Raw genomic sequence first — 25935 nt, forward strand, 5'->3', positions numbered from 1 at the left:
TTTTTGGTTATTAAATAAAGAATAAAAAGCTACTTTCATAGGTTCATAGGTAGATACTAGGCTGTCTGCCCTAGGGCATTTATAAGCCTAGCCAGAGTGTATTTGGCTTCCGCCTCCCTATTAGATTAGCCTACTGTGCTTCTGTAAAGTAGGTCACAGAAGGTATCATTTTAAGATTAGTTTATTGTGCCTCTGTCTAGCAGGGACACAGGAGAGATCCCAGGGGTGAATTTGCAATTTCCCATCCATGCGTCCAAATTTTGCTTGAAGAGGGTCAGCGAGGGGCTATGTCTAACATGAATTGGGATTCTATTCCAGAGTGAGGGGAGCCTCTGGGAAATGAATCTGTCCTTCCAGCATGTCCTATTTATTTTTGTGCTGAGGTTTAGGTCCCTGGAGCGTGTAGCTCTAAGGGACTTGGATTTTTTGAGGTGGAGCATGTCCATTAATTCTGGGTTTCACATGGCTTTGTACGTCAGGCATAGATTGCCTCTCAGTAGGCGGTAAGCAACTGAGTAGAGATGGAGTTTCTTTAGTCGAGCTGCATAGGACATCTGTTTGTAGCCCATGATCCTCTTGCTGAGGTACTTTTGGGGTCTCTCCAGTTGCTGCAGGTGTCGGGTAAGGTACATCCCAAAAGGGGCATTGTATTCAATTATGGGCCTGATGAGTGATGAGTAGAGGGGCACCATGACCTCTCTTGATCTAGATGCGAACCCTTTCGTGATAAGGTGGGCTATATAGAAGGTCTTTCTAACTACTTTGGCAACGTGATTATCAAAGGAGAGATTACTATCTACGTTGGTCCCCAAATCTCTAATTACTTCTTCCAGATTTAATGGATTACCACCTATGTGGTAATTTGTGGGCACCTTGTTTTTCCCAAAGGGGATGACTGTGCACTTTTTAGCATTTAGCTTGAGGCCGTGGCTCTGGCACCAAGCATCCGTCTCTGTGAGACCCTTTTGGAGGATGCTTGTGTCAGCTGGAGATTCAATTATGGCCCCCAGCTTGCAGTCATCTGCGAACTTTGTCAGCCATAATCCCCCCGTGTTAGCCTGAACCTCAGAGAAGTATATACTGAACAAGAGAGGTTCCAGAACTGAGCCCTGTGGGACGCCACTTGTAACTGGTTTAGATTCGGACATGGCACCTGCGATTCTGACCATGTGGGTTGTATCTCTGAGCCAGTTTGCAACCCTTCTTGTGATATAGGGGTTGATATTTAAGCTGGTAAGCTTATTTATGATGCCTGAGTGGGGTATTGTGTCAAAGGCTTTTGCGAGGTCCAGATAGGCTGTGTGGACTACCTTGCCCTCATCTATGGCTTTGGTAACTGTTTCAAAGAAATCAACTAGCTTTAAGAGGCAAGATCTGCCCTTAACAAAGCCGAATTGGGTAGGGTCCAGTGCCTGGAGGCTCCCACTGTCTTTGTTTATGAGTTCCATGATAATACGCTCCATTGCTTTACATACCAGACTAGTCAGGCTTATGGGGCGATAGTTTCTGGGGTTCGTTGTGGCACCACCTTTGTGGAGTGGGACCACTGTAGCTGTACGCCATTCTTTGGGTACATATCCTGTAGTCAGGCTAAGTTTGAACAGTGACTTAATGTGAGGGTTCAGTTCTTCTTGGAGCTCGTGTAAGACACAGCCTGGGACACCGTCTGGTCCCATAGATGCTGTGTTTTTTGCTTTGGAGAGGGCAGCTTTCACCTGTGCATCTGTGATGTCAGGGAGGTTACATTCAGTTGGATAGGCGTTTGCTCCTTTGGGGGGGGGAGTTTGCGCTGAATCTGTCTGCCAGGATGTTGGCTATGTCTGTAGGTTCGGTATATTTTGTACCGTTATGCAACAATTCAGAGCATATCTGGGAGTTTCCTCCCATGTTTCTGACATAACTAAAGAAGGCCTTGTGATTATCTTTAGTGTCTAGGACAATTTTTCTTTCGAAACTGGCCTTTGATGATTTTATGAGGGAATCGAAGTTTCTTGCTAGTACTGATCAGAGATGCCTTCCCTTTTTGGGATTTTGCTCAGTCATGTAGTAGCTTCCTCCTTCTGTTGTATAGTTTATTTATGGCCGGGGTCCACCAGACCGGTCTCCTGTTTTTGGAGGAGTGAGTCTTGGTTTTATTTGGGATAGCACGATCCATGCATTCCTGCAGGTGCTCGTAGAATGCATTTGTAAAGGATTCTGCGGATTGGGCTGTATTGTCCTCTGGCCCAGGGGCTTTGAAGGATTCCACCTCATTCTTGAGAAGTGCAAAGTTGGCTTTGGAGAAATTCTTTACAGTGATTTCCTTGGCTGGGGGTGGGGACGGGATATGGATGTCCAGGGAAATTTGTTTATGGTCTGATCTTACCAATGAGGGGTTTACCTCTGGTGTGGAACATAGAGTCGCCATGTTGGTGATGACCAGGTCCAATATGTTGTTCCCTCTTGTGGGAGTGGTGACCAGTTGTTCCATTGCGTTAGAGTTTATAAATTCAAGGAACCATTGGGCGAGGGTGTTTGGGCTTGAGTAGTTTTCCCAGTCAATGTTTGGGTAGTTGAAGTCACCCAATAACATAGTGTTTGGAGAGACCTTCATATTCTCCAGTGTTCTCAGGAATGCCAAGTGGGGTTCCTGTAATAGGGAGGGTGTTCTGTAGCAGGCTACAAACTGAAAGGCAGTTTTGCCCGCTGTTAGTTGCACATGGATGGTTTCCGATGCTTCGTGCAGTGCCACTAACCTGGAGGTGTAGGTATCTTTGATGAATATAGATACTCCCCCTCCTTTTGTGCTTCGGTCCGAGTTTTGGGGCAGAAACGCTTGGTATGATTTATAACCTGGTAGTGCTGGGGTGCTCTCAGGAGCCTTGAACCAGGTTTCTGTTACTGCACAGACATCGATTTTCTCCATACTGAGGAGAGTCTCTAGTGCATGCATCTTGAGGTTTACACTTCTGGCATTGAGTAGCATTACCTTTAGTTTTTTTATGTTTGGGTTGTCTATGGAGGTGGGTTTGTCCTTTGAGCCTTGCCTAAAAAAGGCACTATGGGGGATGGCAAGAGCCTTGGCCAGTATACGAAAGCCTAAGGGTGACAGGTGCAAGCCGTCCCTAGCGAAGCAACGTGGCTTGTCGAGCATGTCATCCCAGGCTGACAGACACTGGATCCCCTTTGAATGACACCAATACTTTAGCCTATTGTTGAAACTCATTATTTTGTCTTTATACTGTGGCATCATTCTTAGTGAGGGCAAGATGCTACTCAAGGTCAGGGACATACCAGCCTGGGCTACATGGTCAGAGAGCTCCTCTATGTCTCTTTTCATGTAGTCCAGGGAGGTACGTCTCAGGTCATTCACACCAGCATGGACAATGACGGAGTCATACTTGTACTTGCTTTGGAGTGACCTGAGTGCTTGCGTTATGTGGCGGATCCTGACACCCGACAGGCAGCTTACAGACCTTCTCCTTGTTCAGTCTGGTGAGTGGGACGTCAGTGTGCTGGACAATAGAATCCCCTATAACAAGTGTATTTGGTGTGTTGTTTGGCCTTATGGGCTGTGACTGTGAGGCACACTGATTTTGTGAGATATGTGATTTGTGGGTATTGTTGAGGGGTGGCTGTTGCTTGGATATCTGCTTAGGAGATCTTTACTGTTTAGGCAGATTTTTATTTAGAGCCTCCGAGTATGTTTTTGTGTGTTTATGCGTTGGGTATGCAGATGCAATAGGTCTGTGTGAGACTGGATTTGTGGTGTGGGTGGTTACCTTTTACTCCTGACTGACTGTGCCAGTCTTGGGTTGAGAGAGCTCTGCCTCCAGTTTGGCTGTGTAACTGCATCTCTCACATGTATTAGAGTTTGTTGGAAGGAGGAGAGGGCTGTCTGTGTACATAAGGCAATTGTAACATTGCCTCAAAATTCCCAGATTCACCAGCTGGACTGGAGAGTAACCTTGAAACTGATGCTTGGACATACCAGATTAGTATAGGGGAGCTATTTTTTTTACTGATCAGATTAGGGAAGGGAACTGATTTTTCACTTGATCAGGAAGGACCAATCGGGAGTCTAATACTTATGAGAAGTCAAGGAGGGTGTAGTGCTTTAGTTAGTTAGTGTTTCCTTATAAGAGCTGATCAAGTGCAGGGCTTTAGAAAGAGAATAGAGTGATTACTTTGAGAGTTTGAACAGTTCTAAAGGAAAAAGTGAAGAGTAGATTTTGTGGAGCCTGGAATAGTTTAAACCTGTTTAGGCGGCGCTGCTCAGTGCTCAAAACCACACAAAAAGAGAGTTGTAGGGTTTTAAGAGAGAGAGATCAAGGAGTTTAGAATTGACCCAAAATGGGCAATAAAACTACAGCTTCTAGGTAGTAACCACTCCTCCAGGGACAGGCAGGCTGTTCAGTGTTAACCACTCCCACTGGTGAACACATAGACTTCCCTTTAGCCCAAGCAAGCACTGGCCTTCTAGAAACTTCCAAACAGTTCAGAACAGCAAATCTGTAACTGAACTTTCTTAACTTTCAGAAAGTGGGAAAAAAGCAAGATTTTTTTTTTCTTTTTATTGTAGTTTAAAGGTAGCAGAGATACACAAGCAGCACAATAATCACAGCAGTGCAATAAATGACCCCACACTTGAGTGCTAGACCAAAATCAGGTAAAATGCAGTTTTTAGAGAAAAAAACTATTTTAAATTAAGTGCAACACAGGAAATGCAGTAAACAGGCTCTAGATGTGTTCCAAGTACTGTTACTGTTACAGATATAAACTTTAGCAAGCCGGAAAATGCCAAAAAGTAGGCGGCAAAGCAGTAAAACTTAGCAAAAAATCAGAAGAAAATACTTAAAATCACAAAAGTGGCTCCTTTTCTTAAGCACTGTGGCTCTGATTTACTGACTAGGAGTAGTGTCTTCCTTGATGGGTCTATTCTGCCCATAAAAGTATTTTGTTGTTTGACTGCCTTCTCTCAGATTTAGTTCCATGGGATTCAGTGCCATTGATTAGGACCTACTTTGGGAATCCTGTTAAAGTGAGACACCACTTTTAATAAAGTGTGTTGGCATATCTGTATATCTGTGTATGTGTGTGTGTATATATATATATATATATATATATATATATATATATATATATATATATATATATATATATATATATAAACATACACATACACACACACACACACACACACACACACACACACACACACACACACACACACACACATAAGCACATATATATATTGTGTTCATCATTACATCACTGTTCCAGTAGCATAAAGCTGCATGGGATATATATTGCCAAGGTTATTGGACGTCCATCCAGTCTACTAAAGCTTTTGGGTGCCTTCCACGTGCACTGTACATCTGCTTAAGCACAAGAGTGTGCTGATATAAAAAGATTGTACAGGCATTGAACAAACAGAACTTTTTTGCCATTTATACACTTAGTCAGACTTTTCTTTTGTTTTTATCATCTTCAGTGTTAGAGCTTAGCTTGCAACTAAAGTTTTGTGGGTGGATAAGTATGCTGTTGGGGACCTTCCTTTCTTTTATTGTATAAAACGTGTATTTCAATAGTGTTTTATGTTTAAAAGAAAATGGAAATGCATGTATGGTAGGAAGATAATTTACAAGGATGCCTACCCAGTCTGTATTTTTCTGCCTTGGGAACAGTCACTTTGTCCAGTCCTGTGGTATCTGTTTATCTTTCTCTTTCAAAACCTTTCATAGTAAGGTTAATAGTTTTAACCTCTTTCTTGAAAATCATCATTTAAAGGCCTTGGCTTGTAAGACCATGGGCTACCAAATCATCTTCCACAGATATTTCACTTCAGTTGTAAAAGAATAGACTATTTCCTAAAGATGCTACAGAGGAGATTCCTATATCTGCTTCTTTTCATTGGTCTGGGATGAGTGGCTCTACTCTGGTAGTTTCAAAGCCCTCAGACCGTAAGTCCATTCTACCTGGCCCCTCTGGTGAGGCTCCTTGGGAAAACACTAATGCTCAAGTTATTTGCACATCCACTTAGACTAGACTTCATGTGCCTTTAGCCAAGAAGGGAGAAATCTACTTTGTTCTGACTGAAGGAGAATATGGTGTTCAGCAAGTACTTGCAGGGAAGAATTAGCTGGGTTGCTCATGGAAGTCCCAATGCCTGATTTTTCCAAGACTGTCAGACTTGTGACAGCAAAGAAAGGGACCCAAGTGACTAGGCATTTGTCTCCCCATTCAACTCCTTATAGTTTGAAGGATTCCTTAGAAGATTGGTCTAACTTTTTATAGAGTCTACTCAGAGCTTTGCAGTCTTTTAAGTCTTCAATCCCAGGGTCTTCTAAAGGTAAGAGGAATAGAATCCTCCCCTTCAGAGGAACAAGAAGGACTCTTTGACACTGAGGAAGAATGCCGTGATTATGCTTCTCAGGTCTCTTTTCCTTACGGATCTGAATCAAGGGAGATTCTGGCTTCTAATTCCCCAAAAGAAGACGTTTCCTTTTTTGATAGAATTAGTAACAAACATTAAAGAACTCTTCAAATGGGAGGAAGAGAGGTTTCTGAAGCGTAAAAAGGGTATGATCTTTTGAGTGTGGACTCCCCCAAATCCTTATCTATTCCTTCAGTACTGGGTATTTTGGAGAATATTTTTAATGCAGCTTTAGCGTCTCCAGGCTTACAAAGTGCTGTACCTTGGAAGTTTGACAGGTAGTGTAAGGTACTGGATTCTTACAAATTTCTATCTTGGAATCCCATTGCTAACTCTGCTATGATTTCTATAGGAAGGGTTAGTGGATCTAAACCTTTAGCTTCTCGTAATTCTGTCTCCAATCAGAAAGGCAGCAGGACATTTATATGGAAAGATGGTATCTGATTCGTCTGCTCTAGTTTTCAGGTCAAGTCAGCTACTAGACCTGTAAGTGTGTGTTTTCTATGTTTTCTAACATGCAGGAGTCTTCGACTAATCTTCCTGCATCAGGCTTTAAAACTACTTTGTCTGATTTTTTTTTGTTTTCTGCTTCCTAGTTCAGAAAACATATGATGCAGTGGATGCTGTGTCAAGAGCTGTTGCAACAGGGTTTGTGATGCATAGGCATTCTTGGTTTAGAGTCCAGAGTTTCTTTGAGGATGTCAAAGCACAAATATTAAGTGCACCCTTGGAAAAAGATCTTCTATTTTGAGAATTCCTCCTAGGAGCCCCTCAAATGATTAGAGGAAAGAGGGAAATTGATGCAGGGTGAAACAACTTTTACTGTCACCCATCCCAGGGTACCAGATGAACTTCTCTTCAAGCCATGAACCTTTCTTTCAGATGCCTTTCAAACAAAGTCAACAAATATCTACTCAGTAGCAGCAGAAAAAAAAAGTGGCAAGTGGACTCAGAAAGAAAGGGAATTGACCCCATGGGTCTCCCCTGCATAAACAAATGCATGAATGTATTCCTCCCGTCTCCTTTTTTCCTCTTCTTCTATACATTTCATATTTGACTACTTTAGATCGCAAGCATACATATCACCACATACTTATTCACAAAGATCACAGGTGTTATTTAAGATTTTTTGTATTGAGATTGCACTTTCAATTTACATTTTTGCCATTTGGTCTGTCAGCAGCTCCAAGAGCATTATCAAAATGTCTGGCTCCAGTTATTCCCTTCTCTAGACTTCAAGGGAGTTCACGTTTAGCCCCTACCTGTACCATTGCCTTATTTTAGCAGATTTAGCCCAAGACACTCTGGCTTCCCTGCATTTTTCCATGAATCTATTACAGAATCTAGGTTTCAAGTAAAACTGGAAAAATCTTCTCTGGTTCCATTTCAGAGATTTATAGGATGCCTTCTAGACATGTCCATTATTGTAGCTTACGTCCATCCAAAGAATGTTTCCTTCTACCAGCACCAGTTCAAAGGTCTTGCTCAGCAGACCAGTTCCACAGCAAAGGACTTTCTCAGAATTCTGGGTTACATGGCATCAGCCATCCTCATGGTTCCTTCAACAAGACTTCACAGGAGGAAAATTCAGTGTTTCATAAAATCTGATTGGAGCCAACACCAGCAACTCATATCCTTCTCTATTTCAGTCTTGGACTTCATCAAAAGGGAACTTTGGTGGACCAACCACATCCAAAACAACCCTGGTCTCATTATTTCTCCACCAATTTCAAGTCTGTTTATTACAGCAGATACTGTGGACTTTGCTGGGGTGGGGGTGGGGTGTTGCTTCCAAAGGTATCAAAGTTCAATGTATTTCCGAGCCTCATTTCAGGAAAAAGGCACACAAAACCTCAAAGAGATGTTGGCTGTGATAAATGCAATAAAAGCACTGAATCAGCTGTGGATTCCAGGATCATTGTTAGCCATAACAGACAATACCACAGTTGTGTGTTACATAAACAGGGAGCTGGAGGACTGAGTTCTACCCAATTTGCAGGTTAGTCATGGTTGCCTGGGAACTGGCAACTCACCACAATCACTCCCTTTACATTCAAAAGAGCAGAATATAGTTGCATACTCCATATGTAGCTCTAGGACAGACCCTCAGAAGTGGATGTTATGCCCAGAGGTATTCCAGGAGACTGTACACTTGTTCATAGGTAGCTAAAAGGCATGTAGTCAAGGAGACTACTGAAGAGCCTAACCCAGTGTTCCAGTTGTCCCAAGACAGTGTCTGGTTAAGGGACTTGATCAAGGTCCCACAGTAGGCAAATTAAGACTGAGGGAATCAAACTCTGTACCACAGAAAGCAGCTCATTAGCAGATCACAGTCTTACTCCCCTGAATTAAAAGCCAGTAGATGTGTTTGACTCCATGCACAACAGACAGTTACAGAAGTTCTGAGCTGGGCTTCTTTGCAAAGAGGCCTGGAAGACAGATGCCTTTTCTTTCCTTTGGATTGGAATGTTCGTTTATGCTTTCTCTCCCTTTTCTGTGATTATCAGAGTCTTATTAAAGATACTGAAGGACTGTCTGGAGATACCCATAGTAATTCCCTTTTGACCCAGACAGCATTGAGTCTCCATTCTCATGCACTTGGCCAGGTGCAGTTACCAAAAACTTCGTCACAAAGTGGACCTACTCACACATTCTAAATCTATTCCTGACCGTGTGGATGATAGGCTTTTGATTAATTTTAAGCAGCTGTTTTCAGAGGGCATGCAGCAGGTATTAAAGGAGGCTAAATAACAACCTTCAACTAGGCAATCATATTTAGCCAACTAAAAGAAGCTCTGGTAGTTCTCAGATACCTGTGTGAATTGCTCAAATCATGTTTGCCTTACACTTCTATCTCAGTGCAAGTCCGTCCATATCACTTTTGCAGTCCTCTTAACCTAGAAGATCTCCTGTCAAGGATAGTCCAATGTCCAGCCAGTATACCAGAGCCTTTAGTACTAATAGGCATTGTACACTACACATATACTCCTTTCACAAGGCATAGGGCATAAAGGTGAGATACAAATGCAAACACTCAGAACTTCTTTGCCACCAGTCCGAACACTGTTGTTGAACATCGGTCTGAAATCCCTTCTGGTGTGCTGGTTACCAAGCCAAGTTTCAGATAATTGCCCCTTATCTTTCTTTTTTATTTAGTGCTGTTGGGTACATGTCATCCAGAAAGGGAAAATGTCAGTGTGGAGGCAGATTCCCATAAAAACTGTCACAACCAGTGTCATTTTTGTTTGGATGCTTCCCAAGACCACACGCAGTGTTCTATCTGCCAGACATTTGTCTCTAAGATCCTGTGTAGTTGTCTTTCCTCTTTATCAATTTACTTTGGGAACCAATGTCTTAAGCTATTGGCTCAAGGTGCTATGGTAGAATCTTCCCATCTTGAGTGTCAGCCATCTGCCAAAAAAAGGACAAAAAACTCAGGTCTGATATGGATGCTGTCCAGCCTCCCCTGGACATCTGTCTTGAGGCTAGTAAAAGACTAGAGGATCATACAGCAGTTGGCATTGATTCCTCAGGTGAAACTCTGTCAGAGGCCGGCATGGATCCGACTTCTTGCATGTCTTTGGAGGCTTTGCAGATGTCTACTCCTGATGTTGAGGGGGGACCCTCGGCTAATTGGGGGCAAGGGGGGGGGGTTAAGCAGATCTTGGTTAGGGAAGAGATTCTTACTACTCTTATTGAATGTTGCCAGGGATCTGACCTTTCAAGGGTGTTTCGTGCGGACGTCCCATAGAAAACCCAGCATATTTCCCCTGTAGTTCAGAATCCCCAACATGAATGGCAGGGTTTTACTTAGTAGTTATTTAATGCTTTAATGGTTTTAAAGCCTTCTCAAGGGGTGTCTTTACCTGTGCCTGCCCCTTCCTGGTCTTCCACCCATCTTTAAATTAGAGTCTTCAGATGAGGATCTGGATTCTGGTGAAGAGTTCCTGGCTTACTCTTAAATTCCTTCCCCGTGAACTATGTTTCAGAGGAAGGGGATTGTATTAGTATAGATTCCTCTTTTGAGGAACTCTCCTTTAGGGATACTGTTGCCCACATGATGGAGTTTAAGTGGGATTGTTCTCAAGTCTTTGACATTCAGAAAAGGTATTATGAGCTCCTCCAGGTTGAGCCTCCTAAGCCTATGGCTGTTCTTCCTTTTCAGGCTGCCCTCCTGGATTCTGTTTCAGCATTTTCTCAGCCCCCTGCACCCAAGAAACTTGATAGATTTTACAAGGTGCCTGACGAATGTAAATTTATTTTATATGCCCATTTACTGACCCTTCTGTAGTGTCTTGTCTCTTCAAATAATCCTTGTTGTTGTCCCCTACCAAGTTGTTCCCTTCAGATAAGGATAGTAGGGCTGTGGAGAGGCTGAACAAAAAAGGCTTTCACTGCTGCCAGTTTATCTTTTCTGGGTTTCAGCTACCAGACTGTTATGACCAAGTATGTTTTGGCCCTCCTTTCTCATGTTTCCAGAGTAGTTTCTGATCTTCCTGACTCTGAGGGGAAAGCTTCTGCCCTTTCCCTGTTGGACTCTACCTCCCAAGTTACTCACCACTTTATCGAATGCAGCTACAATGCAGCTGATGCCTCCTTTAGGGCTGCTGCCTTTGGTTCAGTTATAAGGCAGTACTTTTGTCTTTGTCTTCAGGCTTTGCCTGATGACATTAAGGCCATACTGTTGGATGCACTTTTGGATAATAAAAATCTATTTTTGCTGCTGCAGAACTTTTCAAGTCTTTCCAGGGTAAGAGCAAAACCTTGCAGAAGTTGAAACATATTTTTGTTTCTCCTATTCCTAAGTTTCAGTGAAATTATCTGTGAAATCTTCTTTTGTTCACAGGCAGTCTCACCCTCTGCCTAAGGGAATAGAGTTCTAGAAGTGTGCCTCCTGCTAAATCTACTCAAACTACCTACCTCCCAGCAACCTGCTATTCAGGAAAAGCTTGGTTCCATTTGACAGTTTGCCTTCCCTTTTTCTCGGCCAGGTTCCTCCATCCCTCTGTCTTTCCCTGTCTTTTCCAAATTGGTTAAAGATCACAACAGACTCTTAGGTTCTCTCCGTTATCTGCCAGGGATATTTCATGGTTTGGAAATCCCTTCCTTCTTTTTTGGGCATCCCTCAAACTCCTCAGGGAAAAACTTCCTCTTTTCCCAGAGGTGCTCCATTCTCTTTTGGTCCAGGGCACCATTCAAGCTGTGCCTCCTGCCTATGTAGAGAGGGCTGTTTATTCAGGAATGTTTTTGGTTCCCAGAAAAGAATGCACTTGGAGACCTATTCTGGATCTTTCCCAGCTCAACGCCTTTCTCAAAAGTCCTTCCTTTCAGATGTTGTCACTTCAGCTTTACTTCCCCTTCTTCTATCCCAGGTCTTTCTGGTCTCTATGGATCTCAAGGATGCCTACCTTTATATCCCCATCCATCCAATTTTCAGGAAAGCTTCACATTTCTTTGTTTCTTCCTTTGCATTTTCTGTTCCCTGCTTTGCCTTTTGGCTTCATACTACCCCAAGGGCATTTACCAAAAATCTTGCTCCTGTCTTTTGCAAGATGAGAGGAGTTCAGATCTTTCCCTATCTGCTCATTCAAGCTTCTTTACTTTTTCTCTGTTGCAGATTGTGGGGTTTACCATAAACTTCCAGAAATCGGCTCTGACACCTTGTCAGGATGATATTTTCCTCAGTTGCAGGCTTCAGACCATCCCCATGTTGGTGTCTCTGCCCCCAAGGCGCTGTCTCTTATTGCCTTTTTCCAGTCTGTTCTTCCTCTTGTTTCAGTTATGGCCAGAGAATTTCTCATGGTCCTCAGGTTCATGGCTTCTACCATTCCCATGCGCCCTGTAGCTAGGCAGGTCTATATTATATATTCGAAGCTTCAACATTTTGAACCTCATAAGTTCGACAACATATGAGCAAGACTTGAATCTTCGAATATATAATAAAAACGTAAAAAAAAAACAAAAAAAACTTACCATAATGCTCTGAGCAGGGGGGGGGGGGCAAGCTCCCCTGCACACCCCACGTGGGGGGCCATGCCCACCACACCCCCTACTTAAATATAACAACTCTGAGACTGCACTTCAGTGCAGAAAAGGGAAATTTTCCCATTCTGCGCGTACGGAGCTGTTGCCTTTCACCTTTGAACTTTTCAAAGTTCGATCATATAGTGACGACCATATGGCATTCAAACTTTGAAACGTTCGATAATTTAATAGGGACCCAGCCAGGCTGCACATGAGAAAGTTTCAGTGGTACCTCAAGTCAGTGTGGCTGCAACATTGCCACCCCCAGAGTTCCCAGTGCCCTTCCTTCCCTGCCTTAAGCTCAAGCTTCAGTGGTGGATTCATCAACTTTCTGTCAACCAGGGGCTTCCTTTGCCAGGCTTCAGTGCCAACTCAAGAGCTCTTTACAGATGCTTCAGACAGGAGTTGAGGGGTCTCCATCATGTCTCTCAAGGTTCAGGGTCTCTGGCCTCTTCATCAGAGATCAGACCACATCAGTATAAAGGAGATGAGGGTTCTGCTTCTAGCTCTTCAGGCTTTTCATTCCCTGTTTCATCCTGAGCCCCTCAAAAATTTCACAGACAATACCACAGTGATGTGGTATGCCAACAAGCAAGGAGGTACAAGGCCCCATCCTCTTTGCAGACTAGCTCTTCAGTCTGGGATCTAGCTATCCAGTATCATGTGACTCCCCAGACAGTTTATATTCCCTTGGAGAACATTTTAGTGGCAGGCTTTTTGAGCAGGTCCAGCACACAAGCTCACGAATGGATGTTTCACAAAGATGTATTCCTGCGGGTCTAATTCATAACATTAAAATTTTATAATGTTGAACTTCATAACATTGAGACCAAAACATTTAAATCCCAAAACATTGAAAATTCAGAACATTGAAACTGTGCTTTATAACATTGAAAACTACAATGCATATGTAAATAACATCCTCTCCACCTATAACACCACCTAACTAACAAACACACTTTCTACTACATTTCTGCAGGGGGGCAAGCCCCCCTGCACCCCCCCCATGTGGTGGACTCTGCCTCCCACACCCCCCGTAAATTAAATATACCAACTCCAAGATCGCACTACAGTGGAGAAAAGTTAATTTCCTAACCTCACCATCACCATACAGGGCTTGCCCCCCTGCAGAAACGTAGTAGAAAGTGTGTTTGTTAGTTAGGTGGTGGTGTAGGTGGGGGTGATATTATTTACTTGTGCGATATAGTTTTCAATGTTATGAAGCACACTTTCAGTGTTATGAGTTTTCAATGTTTTGGGTTTTCAGTGTTTTGAATTTTCAATGTTATGGTCTCAATGTTATAAAATTCAACATTATGAAATTTCAGTGTTATGACGTAGACCCGTTCCTGGACATTGTCCATCAGTGGGATATTTATCAGGTAATTTGCCTCCACTCTAAACAGACATATTCCTCTGTTTTACTCCAGGTCCCCAAGTCCTGTGGTTTGGAAAGTGGATGCCCTGTCTTTTCCTTGGAAGGGTTTTTTTCTATATGCTTTCCCTTCCCTTCCTCTGTTACTATGAGTTGTGCACAACATCAGGCAGGACTTTCCCAAAATCTTGTTAGTGACTTCCTTTTTGGCTCAGACAGTATTGGTTCTTGCCTGACACTAAAAATCGTGGATAGAGAGAATTCCATATACCTTGGGTGTCCACAGGTAATTCTGATATTACCTGGATAGGACAAAAGATTTCAGATTGCCAGACCAAGTCTTTATTTCCTTTGAAGGAAAGAGTGAAGGTCATTCAATTTCCAAACAAGCTATTTTCAGTTGACATTCCAGGTTATTCAGTTCTGTTACTCTCATAATGGGAAAAGCCCCGTCTGAATATCTAGGCACACTCTGTGGCTATATCTAGGATCTTTTGGAAAAAAAATAGACTCTAGATCTGGAGACGGCAACTTTGTCTTTTCTGCAAACTTTCAGCAAGAACTAGGAAATTGTCTCCTTTCTAGAATCTGAACAGCTTTTAATAGATCTATTCACCAGGGTCTTCTGGGCTCTGGTCCTGCTTCTTCCACCTATATTGCCTAAGCTTCAGCAGTTGTCTCCTTTGTAGGCCACTGCAACAATGATCTATTGATGAACATAATACAGGTGTGTAAATAAACATATAGCAGTAGATATGCGAATAGATAGGTAACTGTTACAGAACTAACACTCTCTTTCCTTTCCACTATTCTTTTAATTTCTTTTGTATACTCCCTGTCTGGGGTAGGATCTCATTCTCTTTGTTCCTTTTTTTTCTGACATGACATGGCATAACAGAATATTGACTACTTGAACATCTTCTCTATTGCTTAGGCTTCAGCCTCCCTACTTAAGAGATGAAAGCTCTGAGTTTTGGTGCCTATATGTCCTTTTTATACAAGCAAGCAATCATGCTTTTGAATAAACATGTGGTGTCTGAGGAATGTGCCTGAAAAGCTTTAATATGCTGGCTGGATATCTGATATCCTTGGAATGATATGTCCCCCCATATAGCTTAATTCTACTGCAACAATGATCTATTCAAGCATCTACTGTTATGGTAAGTGTACTTACATAACTGTACTTTCTTTATCCACCCTTGGTACCCCACTGAACACAGTTGCACTTTTTTGTTTTACATCATTGTATATTGTTATAAAAAAGGCAGGGTATCTGTACTGCTGTTGGCCCAAGTTCAGGAACATAACTGTGGTCCCTGGAAGGGTTGGCCTGGGTGAGGTGGGTAGGATGAAGCAGCAGGTAAACAGTTCTATCATGGGGAGGGTGATTGAAAGGGAGTGCTGCTTATGCAACCTTCGGAGTCTCAAAGGGTAATTGTATATTTAGGGGGAGATGCGCAATGTCATGTGCAAAGTGGGTGGATTTGCTACCAGCCATTTTGACGTCACTGCATAATACTCTTTCTGGGGTAGGAGTGTAAAGTAAGGGCTCCCATTTCCTGTTTGTTGTTTCCCATGGGGTAACCATTTTATATTTTGACACTTGCAACTGTGAAACTCAGAATACTGCTACTGAATGAGCAAAAATGCAGACTTGCATATACCATATATCAGAATTGGTACATAAGTCTTGAAAAGGCCATAGCTAGCGAAAGTGCAGATAGTACAACGGGATACTGGTAGGATAACATCCAGAGAGGACTTGAAAAACCAAAAGTGGTTGCCTTCAATGTCTTTGGTCTTTTCATTGGATAGTGACGCAGTTAAAAAAGTGATTAAGAACAACTGGAGAATTTTGGAGGTCAGTAGCGATATTAAACAAGTGGTGGGGGAAATACCTCATTTTATTAACAAGAAAGCTAACAATATCAGACACTACTGGAAAAAAATAGGAATAGGTTTCAGATCAACAGAAGCAGTAACTACAAATGTCAACCGTGTTCTATATTTAGGTACATTTCCAAAGGTCCTTATTTTGAGGTTTTTGGAGTCAAAAGTCTCACCCAGTGCCTGGATTTTTCACTTGTAGTTCCCAATATGTGGTTTACCTTGCAAAATGTTCCTCCTGTGAGACATTTTATATAGGTAAAACCACTAGAGAGTTAAAGAAAAGAATTTATGAACATCAGTATGCCATTAAAATCAAGAACACAAACAATGCATTTGCCAAACATGCAATAGAATATAGAACATTTAAGAAATTTTTGTTCAGTGTGATAGATCAGGTTAGTGTAGATTGGAACTGGAATTTAGGGAATTCAGATGACAAATAGATTTGTATGCATATATCACAACGCAGGTCTTAATAGTGTTAACTATAAAGTGGTATTAAATAGAAGACAGTGTTATGATAAATGTAAATGAAAATTCATTTATTTATTTTATTTATTGCGTTTTCGAGTTTTTGTATATTTGAAGTTTTATATGGTTAATCAACCATATATATTGATTGGATTACTGGTGGTGGTACACAGTATTTAAGTGTTTTTGCTAGTTAAGAACATTCATTCATTCTGAAGAAGACCTGTATTAGTTGAAAGTGCTTAATCATATTATTAAAAGGTTGTTTTTTTTTTTTTTTTTTTACTTATCTTCCTCGTTTCATCAGTGGTGTTTTGATCAGTGTTTTTATTTTTTCACCTCTGTTTTTCGAGCCCTACAGTTGTTTTTTTGTTAACTTTTTTAGACATTGTGGCATTTCAGTAGTTCAAGATGGTTATAGGAAAAAGTGACAGTTTCACATATTGTATTATTTCTATTTTTTCAGATATGAAATTGGTAGGCAGGCTTATAACTCAAGGAGGAGACTTATTTGAGAAAGCAGTGTCACAGGTACTCATTGATCCTGTTGAGAAAGAGAAGAGTTTGAGTAAATCCATGTAAATTAACACACTGTCAGTGACATGGGACATAGTTGAAGTCTTGTTTGTTGAACTTTTAATGTACAGAAATTTGTCAATGCAAAACGCATTCCTGTTGACTTTTATGAAGAAGTCCATCTTAATTTAGCATTCATTTATTTCTGTTTGTTTAGGTTGATCCCTACAGACCAGTACTTTTGTGGCGTTCTTTACTTCACTGGCAGTGACATTTTCAATAAGAATATGAGGGCTCATGCTTTGGAGCAGGGATTTACTCTCAACGAGTATACCATCCGACCTGTTGGAGTCACAGGTCAGTATCAGGGAAGTACAGTCTGATATCTTTAAGTACATGTCAGTATTATGCATATTACCATGTCCATATGGATCCATACCTGGTGTCTCACACAACATATTTGCATTGTTCTCAGAACAGTGTTTCTCATATTAGCAGGGTAGAATTCACTAGAGATTTGTTTTACAAAGGGAAATCTAGATACTGTATGTTGGTTAACGGAATGTAGAACCAGCTTTGTATGTGCATTTTGATTGTTTCTTTGATTATGTTCTCAGAATAGATTAGATGTGCTAATGTTGCCTTGCATTGTGTTAGACTGGCTCACTGTACTTGATTTACTGGTTCAGTTTCCTGTGAAATGCTATCTGTGTGTAATCTGCATGTCTACCTTCCTTTCTCATTTTTTTTTTTTTTTTTTGCTGGGTTCTGTGATTTTTTTTTCCCACATCCTTTTGGCATTACAGTAGGTGAACTGTCAGTCCTCTAAATTGACTATAGGTGTGTCTGAACTTCTTTGTGTGCATGTGCACACATTTTTGGTGGCTTGATGTCCCATTCAGGATCTTATCTCAACACCAGCTGAGTGGTGGAATAGGCGGTTGCTTCCCATGACCCCCAAGAGGAAAAAGTAGGTATCACAAAATTAATGATTTTTAGGTTTACTAGATGTTCATCAAGTGATCACTTTGTTATATGGATTATACCCTGCTAAGGATATAACAGCTGGCCAGTTTACAAAGCTTAAGGGTACCTTCCATGCACCCAAACCATCTTGAGCAGAGCTGAAGTAAAATAGTGGTTATGGCACCAAGCCTGTTTCTGTCTAAACATTGTGTTAAATTACGTCAGGGGACTGGGCTATATGATTTTCAGTTTTTTTTTTTTTTTTTTTTGTGGAAAATTGCCTTTTTTAATATTTACCTGTTTCACCGACTTGCTGGCATGCTTTCCTGGGATTCAGGCATCTTTTTCACCTTCGCTGTGGAACAGCCAAAGGGTTCATTGGATCTTCATTCATTCAGACACAAAAAAACCCCTCCAGGCTGTAGCCATTTCTGGTTCCTCAGACTATTCTTCTTTTTCCTTGGCTCCCTCTGGTGTAGTGCCTACAACCACCATCGACTGGGGATTAGACATGTCTTCTGTGGCTGCTATTGTGCTCTTGGCAGGTAAGGGGAATCACTGTTGTCATTCTTAGAAGAAGATACAGGGAATACCTCTGCCTAGCCAGACTGGGATGCCTGTACCTAGGGAGTTTATGCCTGTCTAAAGTAGGTTTGCTTATTTAGAAATTTCTGTCAAAAAAGTATCTTCAGCTGTCTCTGTTACTTTGGACAGGATTAATTTATTGGGCTTAGCTCAGGCTCTTCACCCTACTAGTTCTGGTGTTATTGGTAAGAGAAAAAAGAATTATTCACTGGTGAAGGGTGTTCAGGACATTGAACAGGAAAATGTGTGAGGGGACAACTTATGATGTTTATCATTCCCACAGCTGCAGTAGTCTATGGGTTGTATCCTGCCAATGATACAGCAACTGACCAGCTTCCCAAAGCTCTAATCCCCTCCCACACCATCACTCTGGCTGCCTATAGATTAACCCCTTTTGGAGGGAAGTATATAATCAGTCAGAGTGACGAAAATCTTCAGTATTTATTTGCTGCTTCGTGAAGGAACATCTTAGAGGCTTTACAGGAACAGCAGCTGGCTCTTCATTTCTTTTCTGACATATAAGTCCCTTTTGAAAAAAAAAAATCATTTATTTAGTAGTATTTTTATTTATATAAAAAAGTGTTTGCTGTTTTTTCTTCCTGCAAATATGGACATTTAAGACATCTGGTATATCTGTTGTTGTCTCTTTTTATCCTTTCCTCAACTGATGTGTCTTGGATCAGACCTCTAAACCTTCCTCTACCACTCGATGGACTTTAGGCTTTGCAGTTCGAACTCCTCTCTTTACCCATAATCCTTTGTTTATGTATGTATGTGTGTGTGTATATATATATATATATATATATATATATATATATATATATATATATATATATATATATATATATATATATATATATATATATATATATATATATATATCTTTTGTCTTATCCAATTCAAGGGCCATGGACTCGTTTGCCACTTCAGTGATAAGACGTGTTCAGTTAGCTCGAGCAGGTTGATTTAGAAAAGTGCAGTTTGTTGCAATTTTTTCTACAGTTTTCTGTATTTCTTCCTTTTCCATATGATAATCCCTGCATATTCCTCCCTGTATAAATATATATTTTGTTTAACTAGTCTTTTCCTTTAACTTTTCCTTTTTCTACTATGTCAGTAAGCCTTTGGTCGAGAGAAAGAATAAATTACTCCTCAAGGGTCTTCTTCCATCTTCTACTTCATCTGCCTCTGGAGTTCCTTCTTCATCCAAGAACTCTTCAGGAGAAGCAGCAGAAAAAATGAAAGATTCAAGGAAGTGCTCCTTGGATTGCCTGTCAGAAGTGGATTGTGGAAAGGTTGATGAGAAAGTTTGTCAGAACTCATATAATTTGGATGCATTACCAGATCCTTCTCCCACTGGACCTGTGATGCTTTCCACTACACAAACCCAAGCTTTAACTCCTACTCCAATTTGCCTGGTGGTTTTGGTGATTTCAGACCCAAGACTTCTGAGTATGCGTGTTTCAGTATCAAAGACTTGCCTTTCTTTGACTCCGACACTTTTTCTGACTCAAACATTTCTAACCTTGTCAGATCCAGAAGGATCTTAGGGCCACAGCATTTGCATTGGATCCAGGGGGCTGGAGTTGACTCTATAGCTTTCGGAGCTGTCCCTCCATCTCAGATCTTCGATGCTAGTCAGCTCAGCTCAGACATCTGCTTCAAGGATGGAGCTGGGGTATCAGATTTTAACCCTCACAGACTTCTTTTCATCTAGTGGGGGCAGAACTGAGATCCCACATGGCTTCAGCTTTTGAGGTAGTGGAGAGGGCTTTCTCCTCTTTGATGGAAAGATATCCTTACCCCCCTCGGGTCTACCATACACTCAGTTGTCTACTGTAAAAGCTGAGTCTTTTCATCCTGCCCCATTGTGACATCTAGTCTGGTCAAACCTCTCAAATGTCCTCATTTAGGACACTGCTAGAACTTCTGACTCTTCTCCGGAAGCTCCCACTGAAGAGAGAGCCCTCTTGGAAGCTGACATGTAAAAAGAGACATCTGGACTCACCACAAGAGTCATTATCCGAAGAATATAAACACAATGCACCAAGGTAACACACAATAACGTTTAATGAAAACAAAAAGTAAAAGACAGAGGTGAGCGCTTTCGCAACAATAGTTGCTTCATCAGACAAAGATCAAGTGAATAGCACTGCTTAAATAGGTAAAAAAACAATTATCTCATGAATTAATGATGTCATACACCAAAAGTTATTTAAAGAGACAGTTACAACATGAGCATAGTAATGGTATGAATAAGATATAAAATGCTGAATAAATACTGCAGAAAATACATTTGCATATGCATAAAATGTAATATAATAAAAGTAACAATAAAAACTGTCAATGTTTAAGGTGTTTAGCTTTCAAGAATGGAATCAAAGAGGTGGTACCATTGAGGCCTGGGTATCTTTCTGCATTAAGTTTCAGTATCCATTTCTGTTCGTGGCTCTCTGTAACATTTTCTATATCTCCACCTCTCAGATTTCTATATATGTGTTGCAAGACAAAGAATTTGAAGGAATGAGAAGAATCTGTGCACATAACATGATTAGCAAGTGCATTTGTTTGCTTATTATTCCTAATGTCACGGATATGTTCTAAAATTCTGTCTTTAAAAAGCCTATTAGTTTTGCCAACGTAGAAGGCAGGACATTGCTGGCAAAAACAAAAGTAAATGACGTCAGTAGTCTTGCAATCTGAATAAGTGTTGGAATGTAGTTTAAAATGTCTGGTTGGATGACTATATATGTTTTTACTGTAGATATATGGGCATGCACTACATGACCTACATGGAAAAGTGCCGCGACGGGTGAAAATGCTTGTAGTGTTGAGTGGTTCACTGTTGCAAAGATACTGTTTAAGTGACCTATTGTTCCTAAAGCTAAAGCATGGAGTATTGGCAATTATGGCATTAAGGTTAGGGACCTCTTGTAACAGATGCCAATGTCTCCTAATAACATCAGTGTATAGGTTAATGTTACCAGCAAATTGGAACACAACTCTAAAATCATTACTAGTCGGAATGACATTGTTATCAGCAGAATCATTCCTAGTAGATTGAAAGTATGGTCTACATCTGGTATGTCTCATTTGCCAAGCATTGGAAATAGTCTTATCAATGTCAGTATCATGGTAACCCCTTTCCAGAAAATCAGATTTTAAACTGTTAAGTGCAATCTCTGAATCCTCATCTTTATCATGTAGTCTTAAGGTCCTAAAGACTTGGCCTTTAAGTACATTCTTAGGTATATGTCTAGGGTGCATGCTGGATTTATGTAAAAGTGTATTCTTTCTGGTCAGTTTAAAATAAATAGTACTATTTAACTGATTTAAACTAGACTTAGTAATGTGTACATCAAGAAAGTTGATGTCAGTGGCAGAGATCTGGTGAGAAAATCTCAAAAAATCAGTGGTGGTGTGTAGGTATTGTAAAAATGAGGTAAAGTCCGAACCATTACCTTTCCATAACATGAAGACATCGTCTACAAAACGTACATACCATAGTACTTGTCCTAAGAAAGGATTCTTGTCAGATAGAATGTTAACTTCTTCCCAGCAAACCAAGGCAAGGTTGGCGTAGCTGTTGACACAGGGAGTCCCCATGGCTATGCCAACCTTCTGTAAATAAAACTGTTCTTGGAACGTAACAATTTTATTTTCCAAGATAATTTCTAGTAAACTGCAAATCAGTTGAATTTTGGTATTATTAAAACACTTGTTAACTGTCAGAAACTCTCTTGTCATTTCAATGCCCCATGTATTGAGTATGCTGGTGAATAGTGATTCTATATCCATGGTAACCAAGACAAAATCTAAATCCGTATCAATACTATCCATTCTGTTATGTAACCTTGTTAAGAACATCTTGGTATCCCTTAGTATAGTATGTCAGTTCTCTAAAAGGCCATGTAGACTGCCTTCAACATATATATAGAAAGGGGTTCAGTGCACCAGCCAGCCCCTGAGACTATGGGCCGCATTGGTGGCGTGTAAAGATCTTTATGGACCTTAGGTAGACCATAAATACTAGGAACAACAGGTTTAGTAATATTAAAATATTTAAAAAGTGGTTCATCAATTAAACCAGTAATGAGTAGATCAAAAAGGAAAAACGAAACTTTATCAATAATTGCATTTACAGCAGGTTTAGAAATGCACTGGTATGTATCAGTGTTTAATAAAAGTTTTTCCATTTGTTGTACATGTAGTTCTTTATCTAAGAGAACTATACCACCACCCTTATCTGCTTGTTTAATAACCAGAGAGTGTAAATTCCTTAATTCTTTCAGAGCTCTCTGCTCTTCTGGAGTCAAATTACAAAAAGAGTAATCATTGCTATCAGATACACTTATTTCTCTGAATGTAGTTTCACATATATCAATAAATCTTTGAACCCCAGGTGGAGTAATTAGTATAAATGTATTAGGTTGTTTGTAAATATTTTGCACATTGTCTGTATTTACTGGAAACATACATTTCAAAGATAAGTTTCTCCCTAGTAGCCTTAGATCTTTCAACATTTCAGTTATATCTGCCTTCCTCGCAGGTACAAATGATAACCCTTTATTTAGTACATTAAGTTGTTTAGGATTAAGTTCAAAAGAGGAGATATTAATAACCAGACCTGTAGTTATATGCGTCTCCTCTTGTGTAGTTGAACTGTTCCTTCCATCTGGTTGGTCCTGGATATGTGTCCATTGTGCGGAAGACTCTCCATTCGAGTTCTGAAAGGAAGTGCTGCCTTTAGAGTGAAGTCGCCCTTCTTGGTGGTGTCTAAAAAAATGCTTGCATCGTTTCTGCTCTCCTTTAGATTAGAATCCACAGTTGCAGAGTTATTAGAAATGTGCGATGCTGCAGATGGTGTCGGTAGAGATATATTCTTCGTTTTATGTCCCGTTTTTTCTTTAACGTTGTTGGAGATCTTGCTATCATTTGATACAATAGCTACATCCTGTTGAACGCTATCAATGCATGCAGCGTTTGAAAGTACTCTCGCTGTAGCTGCCAGATCAGTAGAGGAACCGGAAATAGTACCGGAAGTAGCAGTTCTAGTTGTGCGCTCATTTAAAGCGATGCTGTGAGCGCTATTTGGCATAAGATTCCCTTGAGTTGTTCTATGCATGTTTTCTCTGGGCCATGAGAAAACGTAATTATTAGCAAAGTCACATTTATCTCTGTTTAATTTAGATAGTTTAGTTTGCAGCTTTTTTTCATAAGCGATTATACTATCTTGCAACTGGCTCATCTTATTGATGGTAATATCTGGTGAGAAACTCTTAGTAATATTGGACTCTAAAGCAATGATTTCTGCTTTCAGCTCAAGTTCAGTTGGTGAAAAAAATTCCAATAGAAGTTCCATGTATTTGGAGCTAAACTGTAAGTTAAGCTCTTGCCATTTACGTAGTAAGATAGGATAGGTTTCTCCATAAGTAGGCATGTTGAGTATTCTGAGACCACGAGGGATAATCTTGGCTTCCAGTGAAGCTTGTAAGTGCAGGCGCTGCCATTGTAGCCTCTTGTATTTATACATTAAGTTTTCCAAATTTTTATATTGCTCAAGAAACTCAGGTATGCGTTGAGTAGTTGAAGTATCATTGAAGCCATCACATAAGTCCATATTCAAAAGTGGGTTTACTGGAATATCCAGAATTCATAAAAGACGATGGTGATATCCATCCATAGTCACTTCAGTAGAGGAATCCTCCATAAATGCGTGTGCCCTTTAGCCGAATAAAAACAAAATAGAAACAAAAAAGAAACTGCTGCGGGTAAAACCAAGGTGCAAAAAAATAAGTAAAAATATAAACACAATGCACCAAGGTAACACACAATAACGTTTAACGAAAACAAAAAGTAAAAGACAGAGGTGAGCGCTTTCGCAACAATAGTTGCTTCATCAGACAAAGATCAAGTGAATAGCACTGCTTAAATAGGTAAAAAAACAATTATCTCATGAATTAATGATGTCATACACCAAAAGTTATTTAAAGAGACAGTTACAACATGAGCATAGTAATGGTATGAATAAGATATAAAATGCTGAATAAATACTGCAGAAAATACATTTGCATATGCATAAAATGTAATATAATAAAAGTAACAATAAAAATAAAAATGAACAATAAAAACTGTCAATGTTTAAGGTTTGTAGCTTTCAAGAATGGAATCAAAGAGGTGGTACCATTGAGGCCTGGGTATCTTTCTGCATTAAGTTTCAGTATCCATTTCTGTTCGTGGCTCTCTGTAACATTTTCTATATCTCCACCTCTCAGATTTCTATATATGTGTTGCAAGACAAAGAATTTGAAGGAATGAGAAGAATCTGTGCACATAACATGATTAGCAAGTGCATTTGTTTGCTTATTATTCCTAATGTCACGGATATGTTCTAAAATTCTGTCTTTAAAAAGCCTATTAGTTTTGCCAACGTAGAAGGCAGGACATTGCTGGCAAAAACAAAAGTAAATAACGTCAGTAGTCTTGCAATCTGAATAAGTGTTGGAATGTAGTTTAAAATGTCTGGTTGGATGAATATATATGTTTTTACTGTAGATATATGGGCATGCACTACATGATCTACATGGAAAAGTGCCATGACAGGTGGAAATGCATGTAGTGTTGCATGGTTCACTGTTGCAAAGATACTGTTTAAGTGACCTATTGTTCCTAAAGCTAAAGCGTGGAGTATTGGCAATTGTGGCATTAAGGTTAGGGACCTCTTGTAACAGATGCCAATGTCTCCTAATAACATCATTGTATAGTTTAATGTTACTAGCAAATTGGAACACAACTCTAAAATCATTACTAGTCGGAATGACATTGTTATCAGCAGAATCATTCCTAGTAGATTGAAAGTATGTTCTACATCTGGTATGTCTCATTTGCCAAGCATTGGAAATAGTCTTATCAATGTCAGTATCATGGTAACCCCTTTCCAGAAAATCAGATTTTAAACTGTTGAGTGCAATCTCTGCATCCTCATCTTTATCATGTAGTCTTAAGGTCCTAAAGACTTGCCTTGGTTTGCTAGGATTTTACCTAATTTTTAAAATACCTACACACCACCACTGATTTTTTGAGATTTTCTCACCAGATCTCTGCCACTGACATCAACTTTCATGATGTACACATTACTAGGTCTAGTTTAAATCAGTTAAATAGTGCTATTTATTTTAAACCGACCAGAAAGAATACACTTTTACATAAATCCAGCATGCACCCTAGACATATACCTAAGAATGTACTTAAAGGCCAAGTCTTTAGGACCTTAAGACTACATGATAAAGATGAGGATGCAGAGATTGCACTTAACAGTTTAAAATCTGATTTTTTGGAAAGGGGTTACCATGGTACTGACATTGATAAGACTATTTCCAATGCTTGGCAAATGAGACATACCAGATGTAGACCATACTTTCAATCTACTAGGAATGATTCTGCTGATAACAATGTCATTCCGACTAGTAATGATTTTAGAGTTGTGTTCCAATTTGCTAGTAACATTAACCTTTACACTGATGTTATTAGGAGACATTGGCATCTGTTACAAGAGGTCCCTAACCTTAATGCCACAATTGCCAATACTCCACGCTTTAGCTTTAGGAACAATAGGTCACTTAAACAGTATCTTTGCAACAGTGAACCACGCAACACTACATGAATTTCCACCTGTCACGGCACTTTTCCATGT

General features: G+C 40.2%; 1 protein-coding gene across 2 annotated transcripts in view; it reads left to right on the top strand.

The window, feature by feature from the left end:
- Window positions 1-25935, top strand: part of POLB (DNA polymerase beta) — a 3382694-nt gene that overhangs the window by 3036810 nt on the left and 319949 nt on the right. For both annotated transcript variants that reach the window (XM_044082977.1, XM_044082976.1), the window contains one exon: window positions 16909-17048. In XM_044082977.1, the coding sequence (XP_043938912.1) occupies window positions 16909-17048 (140 nt within the window). The remainder of the gene's footprint in view (window positions 1-16908; window positions 17049-25935) is intronic.

This window comes from Protopterus annectens, chromosome 9.part0 (genome assembly GCF_019279795.1).
Source record: "Protopterus annectens isolate FY-2018-M chromosome 9.part0, PAN1.0, whole genome shotgun sequence".
Taxonomy (NCBI): domain Eukaryota; kingdom Metazoa; phylum Chordata; order Ceratodontiformes; family Protopteridae; genus Protopterus; species Protopterus annectens.